Raw genomic sequence first — 21508 nt, 5'->3', positions numbered from 1 at the left:
TGCTCTAACAGAAAAAATAAACACCATTAATGTCAGTTTACATAGTTCTCTTAACATGTTGGACACAAATAACTTATTATGTATGATAGTCATTGTTGTAGTTCAACTAAAATTATTAGTAGATCAACAATATTAGTATCTAACAATATTAGTAGATCAAATACACTGCTTTTACACTGAATTACAAATTAGTCATTAGTCGAAAACATTAACTGCTATAGAAGTAGAAACATTTCTTTCAGTTTCATTCCTCATCAAACATATCTTGCAGTAGCCCATCATGATGTTTCCATCTCCCCACCACTCACAGTCACCACCACCACCACACATTTTAACAAATACACCAGCTATGAACAATACTGCGTAAACAAGTACACTTATTAAAAAAAAAGCCTTTCAACAAGCCATGCCACCATAAGATATAATCATTATACCTAATTTCACAGTATGAGTTACATATGTGTACCAGTACTTAAATTTTGCAGTATGTTTGTATTTCAAAAATATTCTAAACATAGGCATATGATTTACACAAAACTGTACTTCTATATAACAAATTCTCAGCTTTTATAAAGATATTATACATTTACAGTTAAATTAACAAATATTTGTAACTCACTTGTTAATTTACTTGCTCAGTTTGGCATTTTTCCGTTGCTGACCTTTTCCATTAAGAACGGTAACACTTTCATTAAACACAATTTTTAATAATAAAAAATAGTCTGCTACTGAGTCACTACTAAATTAAAAAGTCAGTAATTACAATGTATTTAGATTTTCTAACTCACAGTTCATCTTTTACATTTAACTGAAAAATTATGGTGCCATACTTAAACCAAACAAATAGTAGTATGAAAGAATAGTACGCATACTACTAATAAAAAAATTGAAGAAATGATATTAAAATGTAACAAGTAACATGAAAAATTTAATTATCAGATAAATTACCATGAAAACAGGTGTTTCTACAGTTGTTTGTCACTATACATTTTTATTAAAAAAAATATGCATGGTTTCAGCCTGCTTCTTCTCTCCGAGAGAATTTGGCCTACTTTGGAGGAAACGTTTGGACGGTACAGAGGTTCCAGGAATGTTTAAATATTTTGTAGTTATTATCAGCAACGGTCGGAACATCACTTTATATTTCATCCAAAATGTTGTACAACTCCTGCGCCTGTCCTCATACAATTGCTCAAAATATTGCCTCAGAGTAATTAAAGAGCAGCTAGAAGATTCACACTTTTTGAAATTTCTTTAACTTTACTGTCTAAATTATTCCATAAATCCAATGTCTTTTGCTGTTTACTGAGATTTTTTTCTACCCAGTTCTTCAGCTGTTGACTGCTGCTGTTTTCCATCTGCTTTTAATAGCAAAAACAATTCATTTGTCAACGAATCTACCATCTTTTAAGTTGATGTCATTCCCAAAACCAGATTTTTTAACTGTGGGTTTAGAAGTTACTTTTTTTCCACGTTTTCCAAGAGGTTGCTAATCCCAGAAACTAAACCTTTTTTAATTTTTCACCTATGGAAAAAGTCCCAGTTTTCTGATTAACTGTATGCACAATTCCTCCAACAAGAGTAATAATTTTTGATAAGATGGAATAATTTTCAGCAAATATTTCTATTGAAATAAGCTCGAATATTTTAAGTAAATTTTCACATTCAGTTAAAATATCCCATTGAACATTTGTTACAGATTGTAGATTTTTCAGCAATGGAGCTTACAGGGTTTTCCTTCAGATGTATTAACCTTCCCAACATCACAAGCGATGAATTCTAACTTGTAACAATGTCAAATTTTAATTTTAATTCTTTTTTCACCATTTGTGACTGTACTAGTCTTAATTTATCAGCTGCAACTACACTATGCCTGAAATTCAATACAATATTTCCACATGTTTTAATTAAATCTGGTAGCCCCTCACATCATTTACTACTAGATTAAGCATATGAGCTACATAAAGAATGTTAGGGAAACCTAACATTTTTATGGCACATTTCATGTTAGCGTCCCCATCCGAAATTACTGCCACAATTTTATTACTAATATTCCATTCGAGGAAAACCTCTTCTAATTTTTCAGCCAAATACTACCCTGTATGATTTTCTTCCAATTGTGTTGTACATAAAACAAAGGACATTAACTCACTCCATAGTAGTTTAAAAAAATAACTAGTTACGGTCACAATAGAAACCATATTTCTTGATGTCCATACTTCCGTTGTTATAAAGAAATAAGAAATTTTACCTAATATGTTTTTAACCATTGATTTTGCATTTTTATATATGTTTGGCATAATAGAATTCATTAATTTTTTCCTGCTTGGCAAGATGTAGCGCGGCTCGAGTTCGTGTAACAATTTTTTAACCCTTTATCTTCAACAGACAGGGGCTGTAAATCTCTGAAAATCATTTCTACCACTAAATTATCAATTTTATTAACTTTCTTTATAGACAAATCTTTAGATTTATATTGTAGAAACAGCAGGGTTAAATGTTAAGAAAATATGGAAGATTGCAAAAACAACAGAAGAGAAACAGAAGTCGATGTGGATGCCATAGACATCTTATTATCCTTGCTACATTCAATCTTTGAGGGTTTTTTCTGAACAGCTGAATCAGATAGCCTTTTTTTCCCATAGAATCAAAACATTCCATGATTTCAAGATCAGCTCAGGTATGTAGTGGTACAATCCCAGTTTCTTATACTCCTAAGTGTTTTCACTTTAAGTGTTCTCTTAAATTTAAGGTATTATTGGATCTTTTGAGTTCTTTTTTACATACTTTACATATTGCTGTTATTGGAGAATTGTTCTCAAAAAAATTCCAAATACCAGGTCATTTATATATAAAAATGTAATGGGACGGCCAGCAACTCATGAACAACTATAACAGAGCAGACCAACTAACTTATAATTATGAAAAACAAAATTGCTTTACTTATGCACTGGACCTAATAAACTATATCGAAAAATAATTATAAAATAATAAAATAAGAATTCAGTTTTTTAAGTAATTACAGAAGATTATTATCGTTCAACAAATACAAATTATAGAAACTGTGAAAGAATTATTTATTTATAATTAATTGCACAATGATGGACAAAGCTGGCGTCATCTGAGTTGCATATGGGTGCGCCTTATTTATTATTTACTTTTTCCCAACTAACAATTAATATTAGTCGAAGAATAAAGTCTTCAACTAACAATACTCCATACAACTACTTTGTCTCATATTAGTCAGTCCAACTAATATTAATCAAAGTAATCGATTATAGAAATTAGTCGCCAACTAATTACTCAAAGAAATTAGTCAATGGTCCCATGCCTAATGTGTGAGTCTCTGTTTACTTATTCACCAAACTGACAGCCAACCTTTTATTATAACCACTCTTATATAAATTCAATATTAGTTTAAATGTATTTGGATGAGGTCATTCTCCAGTTTGACCTAAATTCTGGACTTTCTGCATTTTTTTATTGAAGATATACATAAATTGAAATAAGTAATAAAAAATTACAATTAATGGTTGTGCAATTATTTTATAATGTCTAAAGGATCTTTTTGGTTATCTGTCTGTCTCAAAAGGAATTAAAAAGACCAAGAACTATCCCTGCCCATATGTAGTCAATGCTACATAAACTCGCAGAAGTATGAGTCAATCAATGTCCAATGGTCGCATGGCACTTTTTTACAGTTTTTTGCCAGTCTCCACGCGCTTTCTATTGTTTGCATATGTGCTTCCGTTTCAAGGTCAACAAAACTGTACATGTCACTGGTTTATGTTTGTAATTTATGTTTTGCAATTGACTGTAGGCCTTCCACTTATCCACTATTATCATAGTTCAATATTACCAGGTAAAATAAACTGCCAAATGAAGATAACCACTCCTATATAAATTCAATATTAGTTTAAATGTCTTTGGATGGTCATTTTCCATTTTGACCCGACTTTCTGCATTTTTTTTTCTTGTTTTCTAGCAAGCCTTTGTTCAGCCAACCAATTATCAACAGCCATCAAAAAATTATTTCTACTTTCCCTACAAGCCATCAAAGACCCACCTGTTCAAGAAGTTGATGGCCAACACGATTTTTTTCTATGGAAAAATCTCTATTGTATTTTCTACTGTGCCAGGGCCACCAATTTGAATTGGATTTTTCAACAAGTAATCAACTCTCATCTCATGCATATAATTGTTCCAATCTACTGCTGTGTAGATGCATTAATTTTAAGGTCCTTTTTGCAAAATTTTATGTAGTCTATTTTGACTCCAGCAGTAAAAAAAAAAAATAATATTTTATAAAATGGGAGTTTTGACTTTGATAGATATGTAATCTGCCATAACTGTTTATATTCATGGTACTGTGTTTTTTTTTTTACAGCTCCATCACTGATTATTAGACAATTATAGCATTTTATGACCATTACTACATTTCTGTGGAAAATGCAAAACACTGTGCTCTTGAAAAGTTTTGATTCTATCTCTTAATTACAATACTTTCAACCAAAAAAAAATGAAATTCATTTCAACTTGCTCACATATATAACACAATGCAACTGTCTATAACGCATAAACCAAGTCACGGTAAGGTTACCTTCTCTGTGTGTTCCAAGTTATAAAAACAAGTTAATTACAATTACTTCTTTCCAATTTTTAATTTTATTATTATTATTTTGTTCCTATTTTCATTCAAGGATGAGTATTTGATCATTTTCGTTTATTCAATTAAATTGAATCACTTAATAAAATCATCTATATAGATAGATAAACGAAAAGATTCTTTCCACATTATATTTGAAACAAGCTTTTACTAATCTGTTTATTTGTTACAGCATAACAATCAAGCAAATCTTTATCTAGAAAATCTTAGTCCAACAAACCTTTATCTAGATCACTCATGTACTTAGGTTATTATTAACAATACTTTTAAATAGTATTCCCCTTTTTTGTCGCATAATATAAACTAGACCCATTATTGTCCTCACCTTATTTTTCTTTTTTACATAACTGAATTACAATAATTGATTTTAAGTATTGTTACTTGTTACTTAAAGATCATTTAAATTTATTAATAATTTTACTTATAAAAAATAATCATTTTCTAATCAGCTTTTTCTCAAAATACTTCTTGTTTACTTTTTTCTAGTCTGAAACTTTTATGCCATTAAAAATTTTCTAAATCAAAGAATAATTTGTGTAAATGTAGTTGATAAATGAAAAGACCCTTTCCATTTTCATTTAAAACAAGCTTTTACTAATTTGTTTTGTTACAGCACAACAAGTAAGAAAACCTTTATCTAGCAAACTTAGTCCAGCAAACATTTATCTAGGTCACTCCTATACATAGGTTATAGTTTATAACCTCCTTTATAGTTTACATCTCCCTCTATGAATCATGAGACCCTGCTGTTGGTGAGGAGCTTGAGTGCTCAGTGATACAGAGTAGCTGGACTGAAGGTGCAACCATATTTGAGACGTATCTGTAGAGCCAGACTAAGGAATGATTCCTGAAAGAGGACAGCAGCACTTTCAGAAGTTGTTAAGGGCATATGTCAGGACGACTTAAACGGCCATTTCAACATCTCTCAATCCTCTAAGTACTGCGCAGCTGTAAGCAATGGAAAACTACAGCTGCTTTTTTTCTAAGAAAATGTAGCTCTCTACATTTTCATATAACAAAGATGTTATAGACCAAGACACCTCCCTTGGTAAAATATTCCGGAGGTAAACTAGATGAAAATTTAATAACAGTTGGAGATTGGAATGCAAGAATTGGAAAAGGCAAGGAAGGAAATATAGTGGGTGAATATGGGCCAGGCAAAGATAATGAAAGAGGAGACCAACTTATAGAGTTTTGCACGAAGTATAATTTAGTAATTGCCAACACCCAGTTTAAAAATCATAATAGAAGAATACACAGATGAAAAAAGCCAGGTGGTGATACTGCAAGGTATCAGATAGATTATATCATGGTTAAGCAAAGATTTAGAAATAAACTCGTCGACTCCAAAGCTTACCCTGGAGCAGACATTGATAGCAACCATAATTTAGTGATAATGAAATGTAGATTGGGGTTTAAAAACCTAAGAAAAGGTGGAATTTAGAGAAGCTTGAGGAAGCTTTAAGGAGGACATCGCAAGAGTCTGAGTAAAAAAGATAAGGTAGAAAATGTAGAAGAAGAATGGGAGAATGTTAAAAAGGAAATTCTTAAATCAGCAGAAGTAAACTTAGGCGGAACAAAGAGAACTGACAGAAAACCTTGGATTTCAGATGACATATTGCAGCTGATGGATGAAAGTAGAAAATATAACAATGCTAGTGATGAAGAAAGTAAAAGGAACTATTGACAATTAACAAATACTATAAACAGGAAGTGCAAACTATCAAAAGAAGAGTGGATGAAAGTAAAGTGTTCAGAAGTGGAAAGAGAAATGATCATTGGTTAAAATAGACGGAGCATATAGGAAAGTTAAAAAAAATTTTGGGGTACATAATTTAAAATCTAGTGTGTTAAACAAGATGGAACACCGATTTATAATATGAAAGGCAAAGTTGATAGGTGGGTGGAATATATTGAAGAGTTATATGGAAGAAATGAATTAGAAAATGGTATTATAGAGGAAGAAGAGGAAGCCAAAGAGGATGAAAGCAGAGAAACAATACTGAGATCTGAATTTAAGAGAGCATTAAAAGGTTTGAATGGCAGAAAGGCTCCTGGAATAGATGGAATACCTGTAGAATTACTGTACAATGCAGGTGAGGAAGAGGTTGATAGATTATGCAAATTGGTATGTAATATTTACGAAAAAGGGAATTTCAGTCAAATTTCAAAAAGAGTGTTATAGTTATGATACTAAAGAAAGCAGGAGCAGATAAATGTGAAGAATACAGAACAATTAGCTTAACTAGCCATGCATCAAAAATCTTAACTATAATTCTGTACAGAAGAATTGAGAGGAGAGTGGAAGAAGTGTTAGGAGAAGACCAATTTGGTTTCAGGAAAAGTATAGGGACAAGAGAAGCAATTTTAGGGCTCAGATTAATAGTAGAAGGAAGATAAAAGAAAACAAACCAATATACTTGGCATTTATAGATGTAGACTGGAATAAAACGTTCAGCAGTTTAAAAAAAATAGGATTCAAATACAGAGATAGAAGAACGATTGCTAACATTTACAGGAACCAAACATCAACAGTAATAATTGAAGAACATAAAAAAGAAGCCGTAATAAGAATGGGAATCTGACAAGGAAGTTCCCTATCCTCATTACTTTTTAATCTTTACATAGAACTAGCATTTAATGATGTTAAAGAACAATTTAGATCTGAAGTAACAGTTCAAGGTGAAAAGATAAAGATGCTACAATTTGCTGATGATATAGTAATTCTAGCTGAGAGTAAAAAGGATTTAGAAAGAACAATGAACGGCGTGGATAAAGTCCTACGCAAGAATTACCGCATGAAAATAAACAAAACAAAAGTAATGAAATGTAGTAGAAATAACGAAGATGGATCACTGAATGTAAAAATAGGCAGAGAAAATATTATGGAAGTAGATGAATTTTGTGATTTGGGAAATAGAATTACTTCCCGAAAAAGATTGACAAAGCAGGAGCAATATAAAATACCGAATAGCACAGGTGAAACGAGCCTTCAGTCAGAAATACAATTTGTTTTCATCAAAAATTTATGTAAACATCAGGAAAAGATTTTTGAAAGTATACGTTAGGAGCGTAGTTTATATGGAAGTGAAACTTGGACGATCGGAGTACCTGAGATGAAAAGATTAGAAGCTTTTGATATGTGGTACTGTAGGAGAATGTTAAAAATCAGATGGGTGGATAAAGTGACAAATGAAGAGGTGTTGCGGCAAATCAATGAAGAAAGATGCATTTGGAAAAATATAGTTAAAAGAAGAGACAGACTTATAGGCCACATATTAAGGCATCCTGGAATAGTCGCTTTAATATTGAAGGTACAAGCAGAAGGAAAAAATTGTGCAGGCAGGCAACATTTGGAATGTGTAAGACAAATTGTTAGGGATGTAGGATGTAGGGAGTATACCGAAATGAAACAACTAGCACTAGATAGGGAATCTTGAAGAGCTGCATCAAACCAGTCAAATGATTGAAGGCAAAAAAAAAAAATAGTTTACAGTAACAAATATTTTTTAAAAATGTAAAAGAGATGTCTCCAACTGAGTTGAAGCAGAATATAAAATATTGCATTGCTTTACAATCCCAACCTCATAGGGGAAGACACGCCCCTTGTAATGCTTCCGGTCGCCACACCAACCCCCCCCCCCCCCCACCAACATTCTTAGCCCTGATGGGTTTAGACAACAGGTATTGTTTTTTGCCCTCTAACTTTTTATATCTCATATTAATAAGCTAGGCCTTGTTGGGATGCTGATGTATACGCCTTGGTAGAAATTTACATCAGTGATTTATAATCTCAGCCTTTGCCTTCGCTGCATGCTTCTTCCGGACAACTTGAATGTCCTACATCGTTGCCCTCTGAACTAGCTAACTGAGTTCATGGAAGCTCAAACCCTACGCTTAGTTCTGCATTTTATATAGTCTATTTGTGTGTAAATGTCTCACAGATTCGAGGTAATTGAATAATAAATAACATACCGCCAAAAATGTTGTTCCCAACAATGAAGTATTCCTAGTTCCCTTAGTGTACTCAACTTCAGTTCACACCCCAGACTTGGTTTCATTATGGACTCCGGTCTGGTCTACCATGGAGAGGCAGACAGACCTCCTACTACTGCTTTACAACAGCTGAGCTAAGTTTGATGCATTATACTATCATCCCAATCTTTCTTATTGATGTGATGTATGTAAAGTCCAAAGGTAAAAAAGGAGCCAGTGGACTGAGTGAAACTGTCACTTGCAGGGCTGAGTACCGTTTGCATTTCATTGGCTTGGAATGTGGATATTCAAGAGTATATTCAGCTAAATTAAAAAAAAAACAACATGAAACTACTTCACTCATCATTTTCTTTAGAGGGCCTGACATGGGATTTTGTCACTCTTAAAAACGCTTATGCCATTTTCAGGAGTGACTTATAACTCATATCAGGTTACCTATAACTGCACTTGATGTACAATAAAATTATTACAAGAAATTGTTTTTATATTTATTTAACATAAAACATATTCATGTGAATAATAATAAGGGTAGTATTGTATGTTATTTAGAGCAAATTTCTAAATAAGGCAGGTAACTCAAAACCTGAATCATACAAAAGAAATTGCATATACACCCTGTCACAGACTCTATTAATTGAAAATATAATAAACAATAATAACATAAATTAAAAAAGTAATAAAAACCAGATAAAAAATCTATTTCACAGTTACTTTTTTTTATGTAAAAAAAGTATGTTTGACTAACACAGTTAATGTGTTAGTCAAACATACTGCAAATCAAGACCTCCAGTCATTTTAGTAAAATAAAAACTTTTACACAATGTCAGTAATCATTTTCCATACAGTAAACTATTGGTGAATCAAGAATATTTAACAAGTCATTTAGTATCTGTTTTGCAACTAACATCAATTGACAAAATAAAGATAAAAATATTTTTAAAAAAACACAAGCCTTAAAGGTGATATAATATAGCACCAAACTCAATCTAGCTTGATGACTGTAGTATACAGACTTCTTCTCCAACAACACAGATGACAAGCCTAATGCAGCCAACTGTATATAAAAGTATTATTAAAAATTTTCAGGCAATACTATAAAAGACTGTGGTCTAATTATTTGGGAAATCTAAATTTTTATTTTAAATCATGTATTTAATCTTAGCAGTAAAAAATAAACTAAATACTAATTCAGCTAAGCAGAATAAGATTCAATTATACATAATAATGGTAAAAAATTAATAGTTTACCATAAACTATTAGTCTACAAAAAAATAATTTTTCCGTTACATAGACTCAACAAGTTGTATTCTGTAGTATTTTCTCCATTGTATTTTAAGTCTGCAAACTAAAATTGAATGGAGGGGAAGGGTTTTAGTAACACAAATTTAATAAAAATCTGATTCTTTTGTAATATGATATTACCAAAGAAAATCACATATTAGGTAAGCTAATAACTGCTTTTCTTTTCTTACATCCCTTTTCAGTCTAAAGCAAAAATTGGCAAGCATAATCAGGTCCATTTTCTCTAATAGCTTATTTCCATCACTGATATATCCCAATGAAAGCATTCACCATGCTCATTACTTATATCACCAAGGTTAGGTGAAAAATAGTCCAAATGTGAATGCAACATGTATTTTTAGACATACTGGATCCCAGTTTTTTTATGGTTTTTAAGAAGTTTACTCATCAATTCTAAATAATTCTCAGCCTTCTATTTGCATAAGAATGATTTAACAATATTTTAAAAGGATACCCATACTTTCTCAAATTCATTCAGATGGCTCTCAAAGTCTGCATCCTTCATTAGCTTATGTGCCTGTGGCCTACTGATGTTTGCCTCACTGATCCTGAAAAACTTGCTCTTAATTTATAAAAAAACTTGGCCATTAATAGTCATTCTTTGACAAAATTTTTTTATCAAACCAAGTTTTACGTGTAACGGTGGAAGATACACATTCTTCAAATTCACAATAGCTTGAGAAATAACATTTTTCTGCCCAGCTATGAGTGCTGCTCTCTTCACCCAGTCTTTTATATTATAGTAGTTTTTTCCTGTCTCCACATATATGCCAAGAATACTTTTCATAATGTATCATCATCACCATCAGTAAAAATTCATATTGTCACACATCTCCTTTATTTGTGCTGCATAAGCCAGAGGAATTGATGGTTTCTCATTTTCATTGTAAAGGAGAATGGCTTACAAACTCATTTTAGAGAAATTTATAAACAATCTTAATTCCATAGAATTGTGTTGCTGACCTAGTACATCCAGTAAAGAATATACATCATTGTGTTACACTACATTACCTTGTAAGGAAAACAGCCGCTGAAATTCTTGCTGCCTAACACGAAAAAAAACCATATTTTAGTGACATTTTCGAGTAGGTTGCAACCTTTTAACTATGAAGCCAGTAACTTTGCATTTTAAACAAATTAAGATTAAAAACCAGATCATTAAGTTCTGCTTGAATAATTTTGTGAGGTTCAGTGCTCTCACTATCTGGATCCTATCTAGATATCTGGATCCTTTTCTTTTTCATTAGTTTCTAAATCACCATAGCCTTTTTCATCTTCAACATTTTCTTCTAAACTCATGTTTCTCAAACTCTTCACTGTGTGAAATAGATCTTATAGCTAAATAGGTCTTACGGATTAGGGTTTACGATAAGACTAGAATATGCAAAAAAATTTCTTGAATTTACTTGAGAAGCCTTTGATTTTGAGATTCAAAAATCCTTAGGTCTTAAGGCCTCTCCATATCATAGGAATACCAAAAGGCTTGTGTGGCGGTTTCCCACATAATCAGCTGCTTAGTAAGTAATGTTGCACAAAAAATAGAGCAGATATGAGAGGACCAAAGCTTATCCTGATCTATTTTACACCAAAAATAGAGCGCACATGATTTTTTAACCAAAGGAGTAATAATATTTCTTCTTTGAGATCTAAATGATAACTTGCCTTACACATAGCAAAGACTGTCAGGATGATTTATACAATTATGAGACATTATTATATAAATTACTAACTACAATAAGTCTGAAACACACCTCTAATAGAAATAGACAAATAAAACGAAAGACCAAATTCACAATGATTTACATGAAAGCCAGAACTAAACTGATTCTCTGATCTCGGTTATTCCACAGCAAAAATACTAATTGAAATGATATCAATTACGATCAACATTAATAAAAGTTATTAATTTAATCATATTACTGTGATAGATCTATTTTTACTAGAAGGAGTGGGATAGTAAACAGGACTGATGTCGTTCTATGATGTAATACCACATTAGTCATACTGGTCACTCCTCCAAATTATTCTACTCTCAGCCATTTCAGAGGTTCATTATTAATATAAAAACATTACTCACAACAAGTTTTTATAAATTTTCAGTCACAACAGAGAAAATAACTGTTTAACAATCTTCATTTTTTATGAGTGACTAGTACAAGAAAAGAAGCTCTTAAGAAAAATTTTGAGATCACATTTAGATTCAGTATCAAACAAACATACAAGAATAAGCCAAGATTATCTGTGTAACAAAACTCTTGTAGACTATTGTAATCAACAATAAAAAACCTAACTTCTACCAACAGATTAAAAATTAAATTGATAATAAAATAAACAAAAGCACTTGCCATAAGGTTAGAGAGGGTAGAATTTGGTAGATGATATGCATACATTTCAATCTGTTCAGCTGTAGGATGAAGTCCTGCTTGAGTAATCAGTTCTGGTTGTTTTCCTATTAAACCACGCAAAGTTGGAAGATCTTCAGCTTTAAATGTTGTCACATAACCCTACAGAAGATAAGATAATTTTTAATAAATATAAATAACAATAATAGTCTATTAATTTTTTAAATAAATTAATAAGATTAATGGAAAAAAAATGAAAAAATTCAGATACTAAAATTTCACAAATATACATTCAACTTGTCCAAAGGTTAGACTACCACAGACTGCCTGGAGCTGATGAACAGGGAAATAAGAATTCAAAATATGAAAATTTTATTTAAAAATTTTTTTCTTAAGAAATTCTATAAATAATATTATTTTCCTTAGATTATTGTTATTATTAGTCTATTACTACTATTATTATAGTGAACAGGGAGGGACTGAATCACCTTTAGATGACCAGGGATGACAAATCTCCCAAGTTCATATTCAACACTTTATAAGCAAGTTTTTCATACTTATTGCTTTCAGTTACATTTAAGAATTCTTTTTCTTAAATTTAATATAATAGATAAAAAAATAAAATTTCTCAGAAAGACTGCATTGAGAATGCCAACATTGATTAAGGAAAGTATAACTGACAAAAACAATATTTAACATAAAGTAATGTCAGTATTTGGAAGCAAAACAAAGAAATTAAGAAAAATAATTTCTAAGGAGTTAATCTTTTTTTTCTATTAAATGATAGTCATAATCATTAAAATAGTAAATAAAAATAATAATAACAATTATGGATTTTCAAAATTAAAATATCAATAGGTAATTTAAAATACATTTTAATTAAGGCTCTGGAAAAGTTTTAAAATAATTTTAAATCAGTACTGAAGAAATCAGAAAGAAAAACAACATATAAATTAATAACAATGATTTAACTGATTCCAAATATTATACACCCAGAATAATTTAAATAATAAATTCTGTTACACCAATCGTAACCATGAAAAGTTAATAAAAATGGTTTAAATAAATCTGAAGATAATTTAATAAATAAACTAATAAATCTACAGATCACTTTTGAGATAATGTGAGTTATTGTATCCCTCCATCACTTTCTCATAACATAAAATTACTGGTGCAACCTGATAATTACATTATTTTACATTTTTCCAAGTCTTTGCTATGAATTATGTCATGTTAATTTTATGCTTCCAAGAACAAAGAAATTTGTAGTGCAGTTGGAAGTGGCACAGAGTGGGGTATCATACACCACTGTGTAGAATCTCTAGGCATATACTGAGATTGTAAAAAAATGTTCTTATCCTAGAGAGAGAGAGAGAGAGAGAGAGAAGAGAGAGACCCCAACCTTTAAAAGTTACAAAACTTCACGATATGAGAAATTCTACTAAAGCTGATGTTTAGAATTAATGATATATTTATAAAAAGCAATTAAATTTTAAACAATACTGACTGTTTCAAACTGAGTGTTATAACGTCCAGCTCGTCCAGCTATCTGTAATGCTTGAGAGATAGAAATAAGATCCATTTCCTTTTCACCTTTGTCATTCATAGTTGGCTTGATTAAAGAATAAAATATTACTCTACGTATACTCCTTAAAAACAAAATCAACAATTTAAATAAATAAAAAAACCGAGAAATATTTATAATTTTTTACAGATTCACTTTTAAGAAATAAAGGTGTAAAACCTTTGAAGAAATAAATAAGGATGTAAAAGGTTTTTACACCCTTTCTTTGCACAAGAACCATTTTTAAGAATTGTTTTGTCATAAACTGTTAATAATTTATGTAACCTAAAATCCTTGATTTTATAATAAGAATATGTTTTAAAATATTTGGCAATATAATCCAGCATTAAAACACGTAAGCATTTTTTGAAATCTGGACAAGAGCTTGAAGATCTCCGCTTTGAAGAACTCTGCTGAGTGTTTCTTGATAGTCAGTGACAGTTTGGTTGACATCATCATTAGTTCGTATGCATTTTTCATTCAAAAGTTTTTTTTAGTTTAGGAAATTAAAGGAATTTTTGAGATGAAAATAACTTTTATTTTTGAAATAAATCAGCCAGACAGCATCAGATATAGACTGAACAGAAGATGGTCAAATACCTTCCATCAAAATGTTTGCAACTGTACCACCAAGTTTTAAGCAATGTGTGGACATGTGTTCTCATGGAGGAGACATTCCATTATTAAGCAACCCATGCTGATGAGCGTTGTAACTTTTTTAAAGTTTCACAGTAACTTTCTGTATTGATGGATTCCCCTCAAGGCAAATAATCAGACCAAAGAATCCCTTTCCAGTCACAAAAAAATTACTTTTTAAATGACTTTCATGGTTCAAGATTGCTATTTGACATTTTTCGGTTTGATCAAACAATGTGAGTGGGACCATTCAAATGACTGCCATTCAGTTTTAGGTTTATTGTCAAACACCCATGTTTCATATCTTGGATCACAAGCCAGATCCAAGATTCATTCCCTTCTGTATGATAACATTCAAGAAATCTTCAAGAAGTTCTCTTCAGTTTGCACTCTGATATCAGTATTCTTGGGATTCACCTCAAACAAATCTTCTAGTAATGAAGGTGTTTACCAAAAATTTTGTTAACATAAAACAAGAAACATAAAAGAAAACAAAGGTGAAGTATAAATTTTACTTGACTTTTTTTGTGTTGGTAGTGCCACAATTGGATAACATTAGCCAAATGTGTGCATCGACAGCAGTTTTCAATTATTCGATGATGGCCAACAGACATTACGAAGAACTGCTTAGTTCATCATAAACATTTCTTCTCCTTTTATTGAACATTTCCTTCTTTATCAAACCATCATACACCATAACTATTGATGAGTTTCAGCTGGACAAAAGTTTTTTACATTTAACAAATGAATTAATGATCACACCTTGTAATCAGCGAGACTAACAATTGCCATGGTCAATGAAGTGCTACAGAAAAATAATTTCTGATACAGTCAACAGTTTGGAGCTAACTGACAGCATCGACAAGTAAACATGAATTTTTGATCAGATTGCATTCTGAAGCATCAACTTGTGTTAAAACACATGCACGCACGCAAGTATATGCACACATACAATAAAACTCTCTGATGGTGATTAGACAATCGTCTTATCACTATGATAAGACAAACAGAGAGTTTGCTGATGTCGGCATATCATTTGGCTCATGCCAAGCATTTTCGGATGTTCTGGTCATGAAACATGTGGCAGCAAAATTTGTTCCAAAATTGTTGAATTTCGATCGAAAGCAGTGATGAATGAACACTGCTCAGGAGTTGTTGAATGAAGCGATCAGAACTGCTCAAATGGGTCTTAACTGGTGATGAAACATGGCTGTAAGGGTAGATTGTCTATAATAATTTTCTTCACTTTTACATTGTCATTGGTCATTGATGCGCTAGGACATCCAGGACGCTTGTCGTGTTCACGGTTCTCTTGGAAACATTTACACCACTTGTAAACGCTTATTCTATTCATAGAAGAATCACTAAAAGCCTACAAATCATCTATAATATACAAATAAAAAGACAGACATGTTTGTTTTGCCTTTTTTTATTCAACACTTCCAATGTGAGGCTGCACATTCTATTCTTAAAACAGAGTTTAATGCAAATTCTTTGTTCCATTTTTTCCACGAGTTAAAAACTGCTGACCATACAAAAACACATGTAGCCTTTTTGGAAGCCAACAATAAACTAAGCTTACAATATGACTACCAATGTAAATTTATATTAGGGAAACAACAAATATTATGACAATTGGACTTATATGGCACAGAAAATTAAAAAATTCTGTATATTTTTTCTATCAAACCTCACATTATTAAATGAAATATAAACCACCAAAACACATAAATAGAAACAGAATAGGAAATAGAAAACATCTAAACAGAATAGTTAGACTTACCATATTAATTTCCAATAATCGATTTTCACAGGATCTCACATCTTCAGTTCTTATTAAATTCTATTATAACATTAAATTTATTTTATTAATTCTATTATAACATGATATTTATTATGAACAAATACACAAATTCCTATTGGACAGCAGAACAAAAATGTACTAGACAAAATTGAATAATTCCTTTTGGAATTATTTTAGTCATGACTGAGGGTGCGGGATCCTGTAAAAGTACTTTCATGAAAAATTAAGGAATGATATGTCTTATCTCAATATTATTCTGAACCAGATGGTTTATTTAATAAAATTTAAACATACTTTAATAGTTAAGGAGAATTATATGAATCTTGAAAAATTAATTTTAATAAAGTAATATAATACAAAAATGAAAAGATTCATAAAAATAATATATATCTAAGTATATTTACAATATTAACTGTTTGACAGCTGAATATAGAAACATTACTCAAAAAGATTTAGGTCAAAATAATAAGCACTCATAAAGTGTTTTTCAAAATTTCAAATAACATTTAGATCAAAAATTTTCTTTGAGTGACAAATTTATCAGTAAGTAATGAATGTGGTATTTATTCACAAAATAAATCCAGTGAAACTAATAATAAAAAAGACTTTCATTAAAATATTTTCCTCAACAGACTTAACATACTAAAAGAAAAAAAAAAAAAAAAGATTTTTTTTTTTTTGTTAACAAAAGTAATTCATAGAGCTAAATAGTGTATAATATAAATAAACAGAAAAACATAAAACTGACAAGTTAAGTCCCATGCCAATAGCATCTGTAGCCACAAGAACTTTACATGAGTTTTCAGGATCATTGAATTTTTGTGCTTGTGCTAATTTAGTACCAGGTGGTAGACCTCCATAAATTACAGCTACTTCCTTGCCTCTTGCTTCTATACCTCGGCTAACCTACAAAAAAAAAAATGTGTAGAAAAGTTGATTAAATAAAAATCCTATGGGAAAAAATTAAAAGTTCTCTTAAACCTCTAGATGAGAAATACACTGGCATAAAATAAAACATAAGACTTAAAACTAAACCGAAAATTTTTAAAATGATCCACAGCCCAAGAAAAACAAAAGATGAATACAGAATAAAGTCAAATAAAGAAATTTATAAAATTTAAGAAAAAAAGAGAAAACTTTTGAAAATTTAGAAACCACAATCTAAAAATGAAGACTAAATTTTATGGGACATGATTCAAATGGATTCAGTTAAATTGAAAAAAAAACCTTTTTGATAAATTTAAAAAATATAAAACTCCACCTCCATGCACAAAACAAATAAAGTAAGAACTAAATAAAGAAAATAGAGAAATAAAAGATTGTCAAGATAGAAAAAAAATTCAGAGAAAAATCTGTAGAGTAGAAGTGAATGCAAAAAAATAAATAAGAGTACATGTGCTGTACAGAAGAATGAAAAGCATAGTGAAAGAATGAATGAATTCTGGAGAAGAAAGAGGAAAAATCATAACAGAAGGCATTAAAATAAATAACCAAATAGTACTTTTTTAGAAGAAAAATAGTGGAAGCTTTGCATTTTATCCATACTCTTCCAAGTTTAAATTCTGGCCATACTTGGCCACAAAACTCAATTCTCATCCAAAATAAAAGTATGATTGCTATAGTTTGTGCAGTCGGAAGCATGATTTAATAAATAAAATGCGGTATTTAAGTAGTATTTAGCAGAACAGTACTTACCTTTAGTGACAAATATCAAAAACCAATTTCATAAGAAATGAATATTTTTTAAATCTTAACCTGATTGAAATGCAACTTATAAATTAACTATAAAGATTTACAAATTTTTTACCGAATAGACATCATTTTTACTGAAGCACACAATACAATCTCCATCCTGGATATTACTTAACGAAACAAGAGCATTTTCTTCCAATTGCAATTTTGTAAGCCTCTTATATTTTCGAACCTGAAAAATTACAATAAATAAGTTTTTTAAAATAAAAATATTTTTAAAAAAATGTTAAGAGTACAAACATAAACTTTACCAGTTCAAATAATATTATAATGGATCAGAGCAATGCTTTACTGATCTCCAAATGTAATAGTAGTTTCTTCTTTCATTCAGAAAGTTCTAGGTACAATTGGTTGTTCACCCCAGATTGTACACAATTCAGTACAAACAGCATGTGATTCTCTATCCCTGGACGTAGAATTTATTGTTATAAAAATTTATAAATATTTTCACATATATACAGTAACAGTAACAAAACTTGTGAAGAGTTCTGTGAATTTGTGGAAACCGATTACAAAAAAGTATTATCTCATAGCAGCACAAGGTTCTGTAATTTTTTACCTGCGATAGAAAGAATTCTTTCCATTTTTCATGGCCTAGAATCATACTTCTTATCTTGTGACAAATGCCCAAAATTATTATTTGATTTTTTTGAAAATGTAGAAAGTGAACTGTTTTTGAAATCTTTATATGGTACTCTACAGTTATTTATAACCTTATTTCTGAAATTGGAAGCTAATTCTATCACAGAAGCATTTAAGACATATTCTGAATTAATTTGTCAACTTCAGGAAAGAAAAAACCCACAAATTTATACCATCTTTTGTCAAAGAATTGATGAACATACATTGTTGAACCAGGTAATTCAAAACTAAAGGGTAGGTTGTGGTTCAAGTTCTGAAAAAGTACCAGATACTATTGAAGAAGAGTGGAAAGGAATTTTTAAGGTGTTCAAAAAGACTCATATTTCATGTTGCAATATTTCTAAAGTGGTTGAGTTCGCAATGTCTTTGCCTGGGACATCTGCTCCAGTTGAGAGTTTTTTCAGTTACGGGATACAATTGGTCTGCAGAAAGGGGTAGACTTTCAGTATCTACTGTTAAACATCTGCTAAATTTTAAAATTAATTCAGAACTTTCTTGTTGTGAATTTTATGATGTGATTAAAACAAACAAATCATTTCTGAAAAAAGCCATGTTTAGTGAAAAATACAACTGAATAAATAAAGTTTAATGTTTACTTAACTTTAATGTTACTTAACAGTAAACTGTTAAGACTTAAATAATTTCAAAAATATGTCCTGGGTTGGACCCAAAAAATTATGGTAAGCCTCATCAGAGGTGTAGATGGAAAGAAAACCTTTGCTATACAGAAAAGAAAGAGTTAATGGTTCACAGGAATGTGTAGAACACTATCAAACAGAAACATTATGCAATAAAGTTCAACAGGTGGAAAAGAGATTTATATGATTTCAGAGAAGACTACAATCTGAATTTTATAATATTCTAAAAGATATAAACAACAATATAATAGTAGAAATTGAATACATTATGATATATATTACATAATAATAATATACATAATAATATTGTATTAAGAAATATATTATGATATATATTACACTGTCAGTTTAACAGTAGCTCTAATGCATCAATTATATAGCTCTACTACTCCTAAGCTGTAGGTAGGTTATACACACATAATACAATTACTATGTTGTTGTACGCTACATTTAATATGAGTATTGGTAGTATTATTATTTGTTACTTTTTGGGAGTATGGATATACTGATTTATTGTTAACGCTTGTTACTATAATAATTATCACTTACTATTTTTTTTTTTTTTTTTTGTCTCAATTGAAAACCTTAACAGAGTCTACACCTCCTCTTCAATACAATTTTTTTTTTAACATGATAAATTAATAAAAAACAATCAATTGTTAAAATTGTTGAGACAATTGTTACTGTCTGTCCCTGAAATAAAATAAATATCCACTTGCCATTCTACTGTTGAATAACGAAACTATTATTTTAGTATAATTGTTTATTACTTAAATATATTCTTAAATGTCAATTTTAAGTTTTGAATAATTTAAATTTAATTTACTTATTACTTCCTTAAGCCGGTAAAAATTTTTAACAGATTGATAGCAATGTACCACATATGTTAATCACTTAATTCCTCCAGCATTTCGTAAAATATATGTACTCAAATTTTTAAAAAAATGGCCTATTTTTTTTTCTTTTAGAACACACAATTTATGCAATTTTTACAAATTAATAATATTTAATGAAAAATATGTCTTATACTACTTCAGTGAGTGGCATATTTGACATTCCTAATGTGTAGCTGTTGAATGACTGAAGCTTCCTCCCATAAACATATTCCACATTATTTATGTTCCAGGACAGAGCTGCTAAGTTACTTTAACATATATATTCTTTACAAATTAGGAGAGAACTTTTGTTTTCTAGACAAAGCAGAAAATGCTGGATAATGGATATGTAAAAGATAGATTTTCACAAAAATTGGAAATGGTCTCTTACACCTCCAATCTGTAAAATAAGGCCACATCATTTTCATACTTAGAAGTTAAACAATTTTCTAAATATCATATTTAAAGCCTATTAAAATAATAATATTTAGTAATATTTAAATATTATTGTAATTTAAATAAATATATAGCAGTAAAAGATATAAAATTGTAGAACACAATAAGAAAAAAATTGTAAAGAATGAAAATGGTAAAAATTTGATGTAGCAAATTTTTTTTGAAATTTAAAAAATTGTGTAATATAAACTGTAGAAAATACAACACAATCACCAATGGAGGTTAAAAAATGAATTTAATAATAAAAGTAAAAATATAGAATTAAAATAAATCCTGTTTGTTAATAAAACATTGAGAAACACTTTTAATGTATGGCACAAAAATAATACCGTAAACATTCTACTAATGGGTACATGGAAAATAAAGCCTGACTCTGAGGTATAAGTATTTTAATCCATAATTTTATTTTGTGGATATTTATAACATTAGTAACTTCTATGTGTTGTAAAGATATTATTATTTTTAATATTATTCTACTTAAAGGTGATTCTGTTGTTATATTCTTCTTGTAAACAAAATTTAGAAAAAAACATTCTCAAGAAACAGAGATCTCAAAAGGGACAAAGAAAAAAATAAAAACAGCAGTGATCAATGTTTACAAGTGAATGAGTAGTACAATCTGATAAATTTCATAATTTATCAAGATTGGAGATTATACCCTCAAATTTAAAAGAAAGAAATGTGGATACGTATGAGAATTATTGTACCATCCATTTGGCATTTTATCTATAAAAAATACTCTATAGTTTATAGGTGAACAGAATATTTGTTAGATGATCTATTAGATGAGACCCTTATTAAAAAAAAAGCATGGATACAAGACAGGCCAATTTGA

At 30.0% G+C, this 21508-nt stretch overlaps 1 protein-coding gene across 1 annotated transcript in view; it reads right to left on the bottom strand.

The window, feature by feature from the left end:
• Positions 1 to 21508, bottom strand: part of Suv3 (Suv3 RNA helicase) — a 65372-nt gene that overhangs the window by 23806 nt on the left and 20058 nt on the right. The window contains exons 6-9 of the mRNA XM_075368131.1: positions 18118 to 18234; positions 17059 to 17216; positions 13814 to 13955; positions 12310 to 12468 (exon numbers count right to left, since the gene is read on the bottom strand). Coding sequence (XP_075224246.1) covers positions 12310 to 12468; positions 13814 to 13955; positions 17059 to 17216; positions 18118 to 18234 — 576 coding nt within the window. The remainder of the gene's footprint in view (positions 1 to 12309; positions 12469 to 13813; positions 13956 to 17058; positions 17217 to 18117; positions 18235 to 21508) is intronic.

This window comes from Lycorma delicatula, chromosome 1 (assembly GCF_047948215.1).
Source record: "Lycorma delicatula isolate Av1 chromosome 1, ASM4794821v1, whole genome shotgun sequence".
In the NCBI taxonomy this organism is placed as follows: Eukaryota; Metazoa; Arthropoda; class Insecta; order Hemiptera; family Fulgoridae; genus Lycorma; species Lycorma delicatula.
Note: the sequence above shows the minus strand (reverse complement) of the source record. Positions and strands in the feature narration are given on the sequence as shown.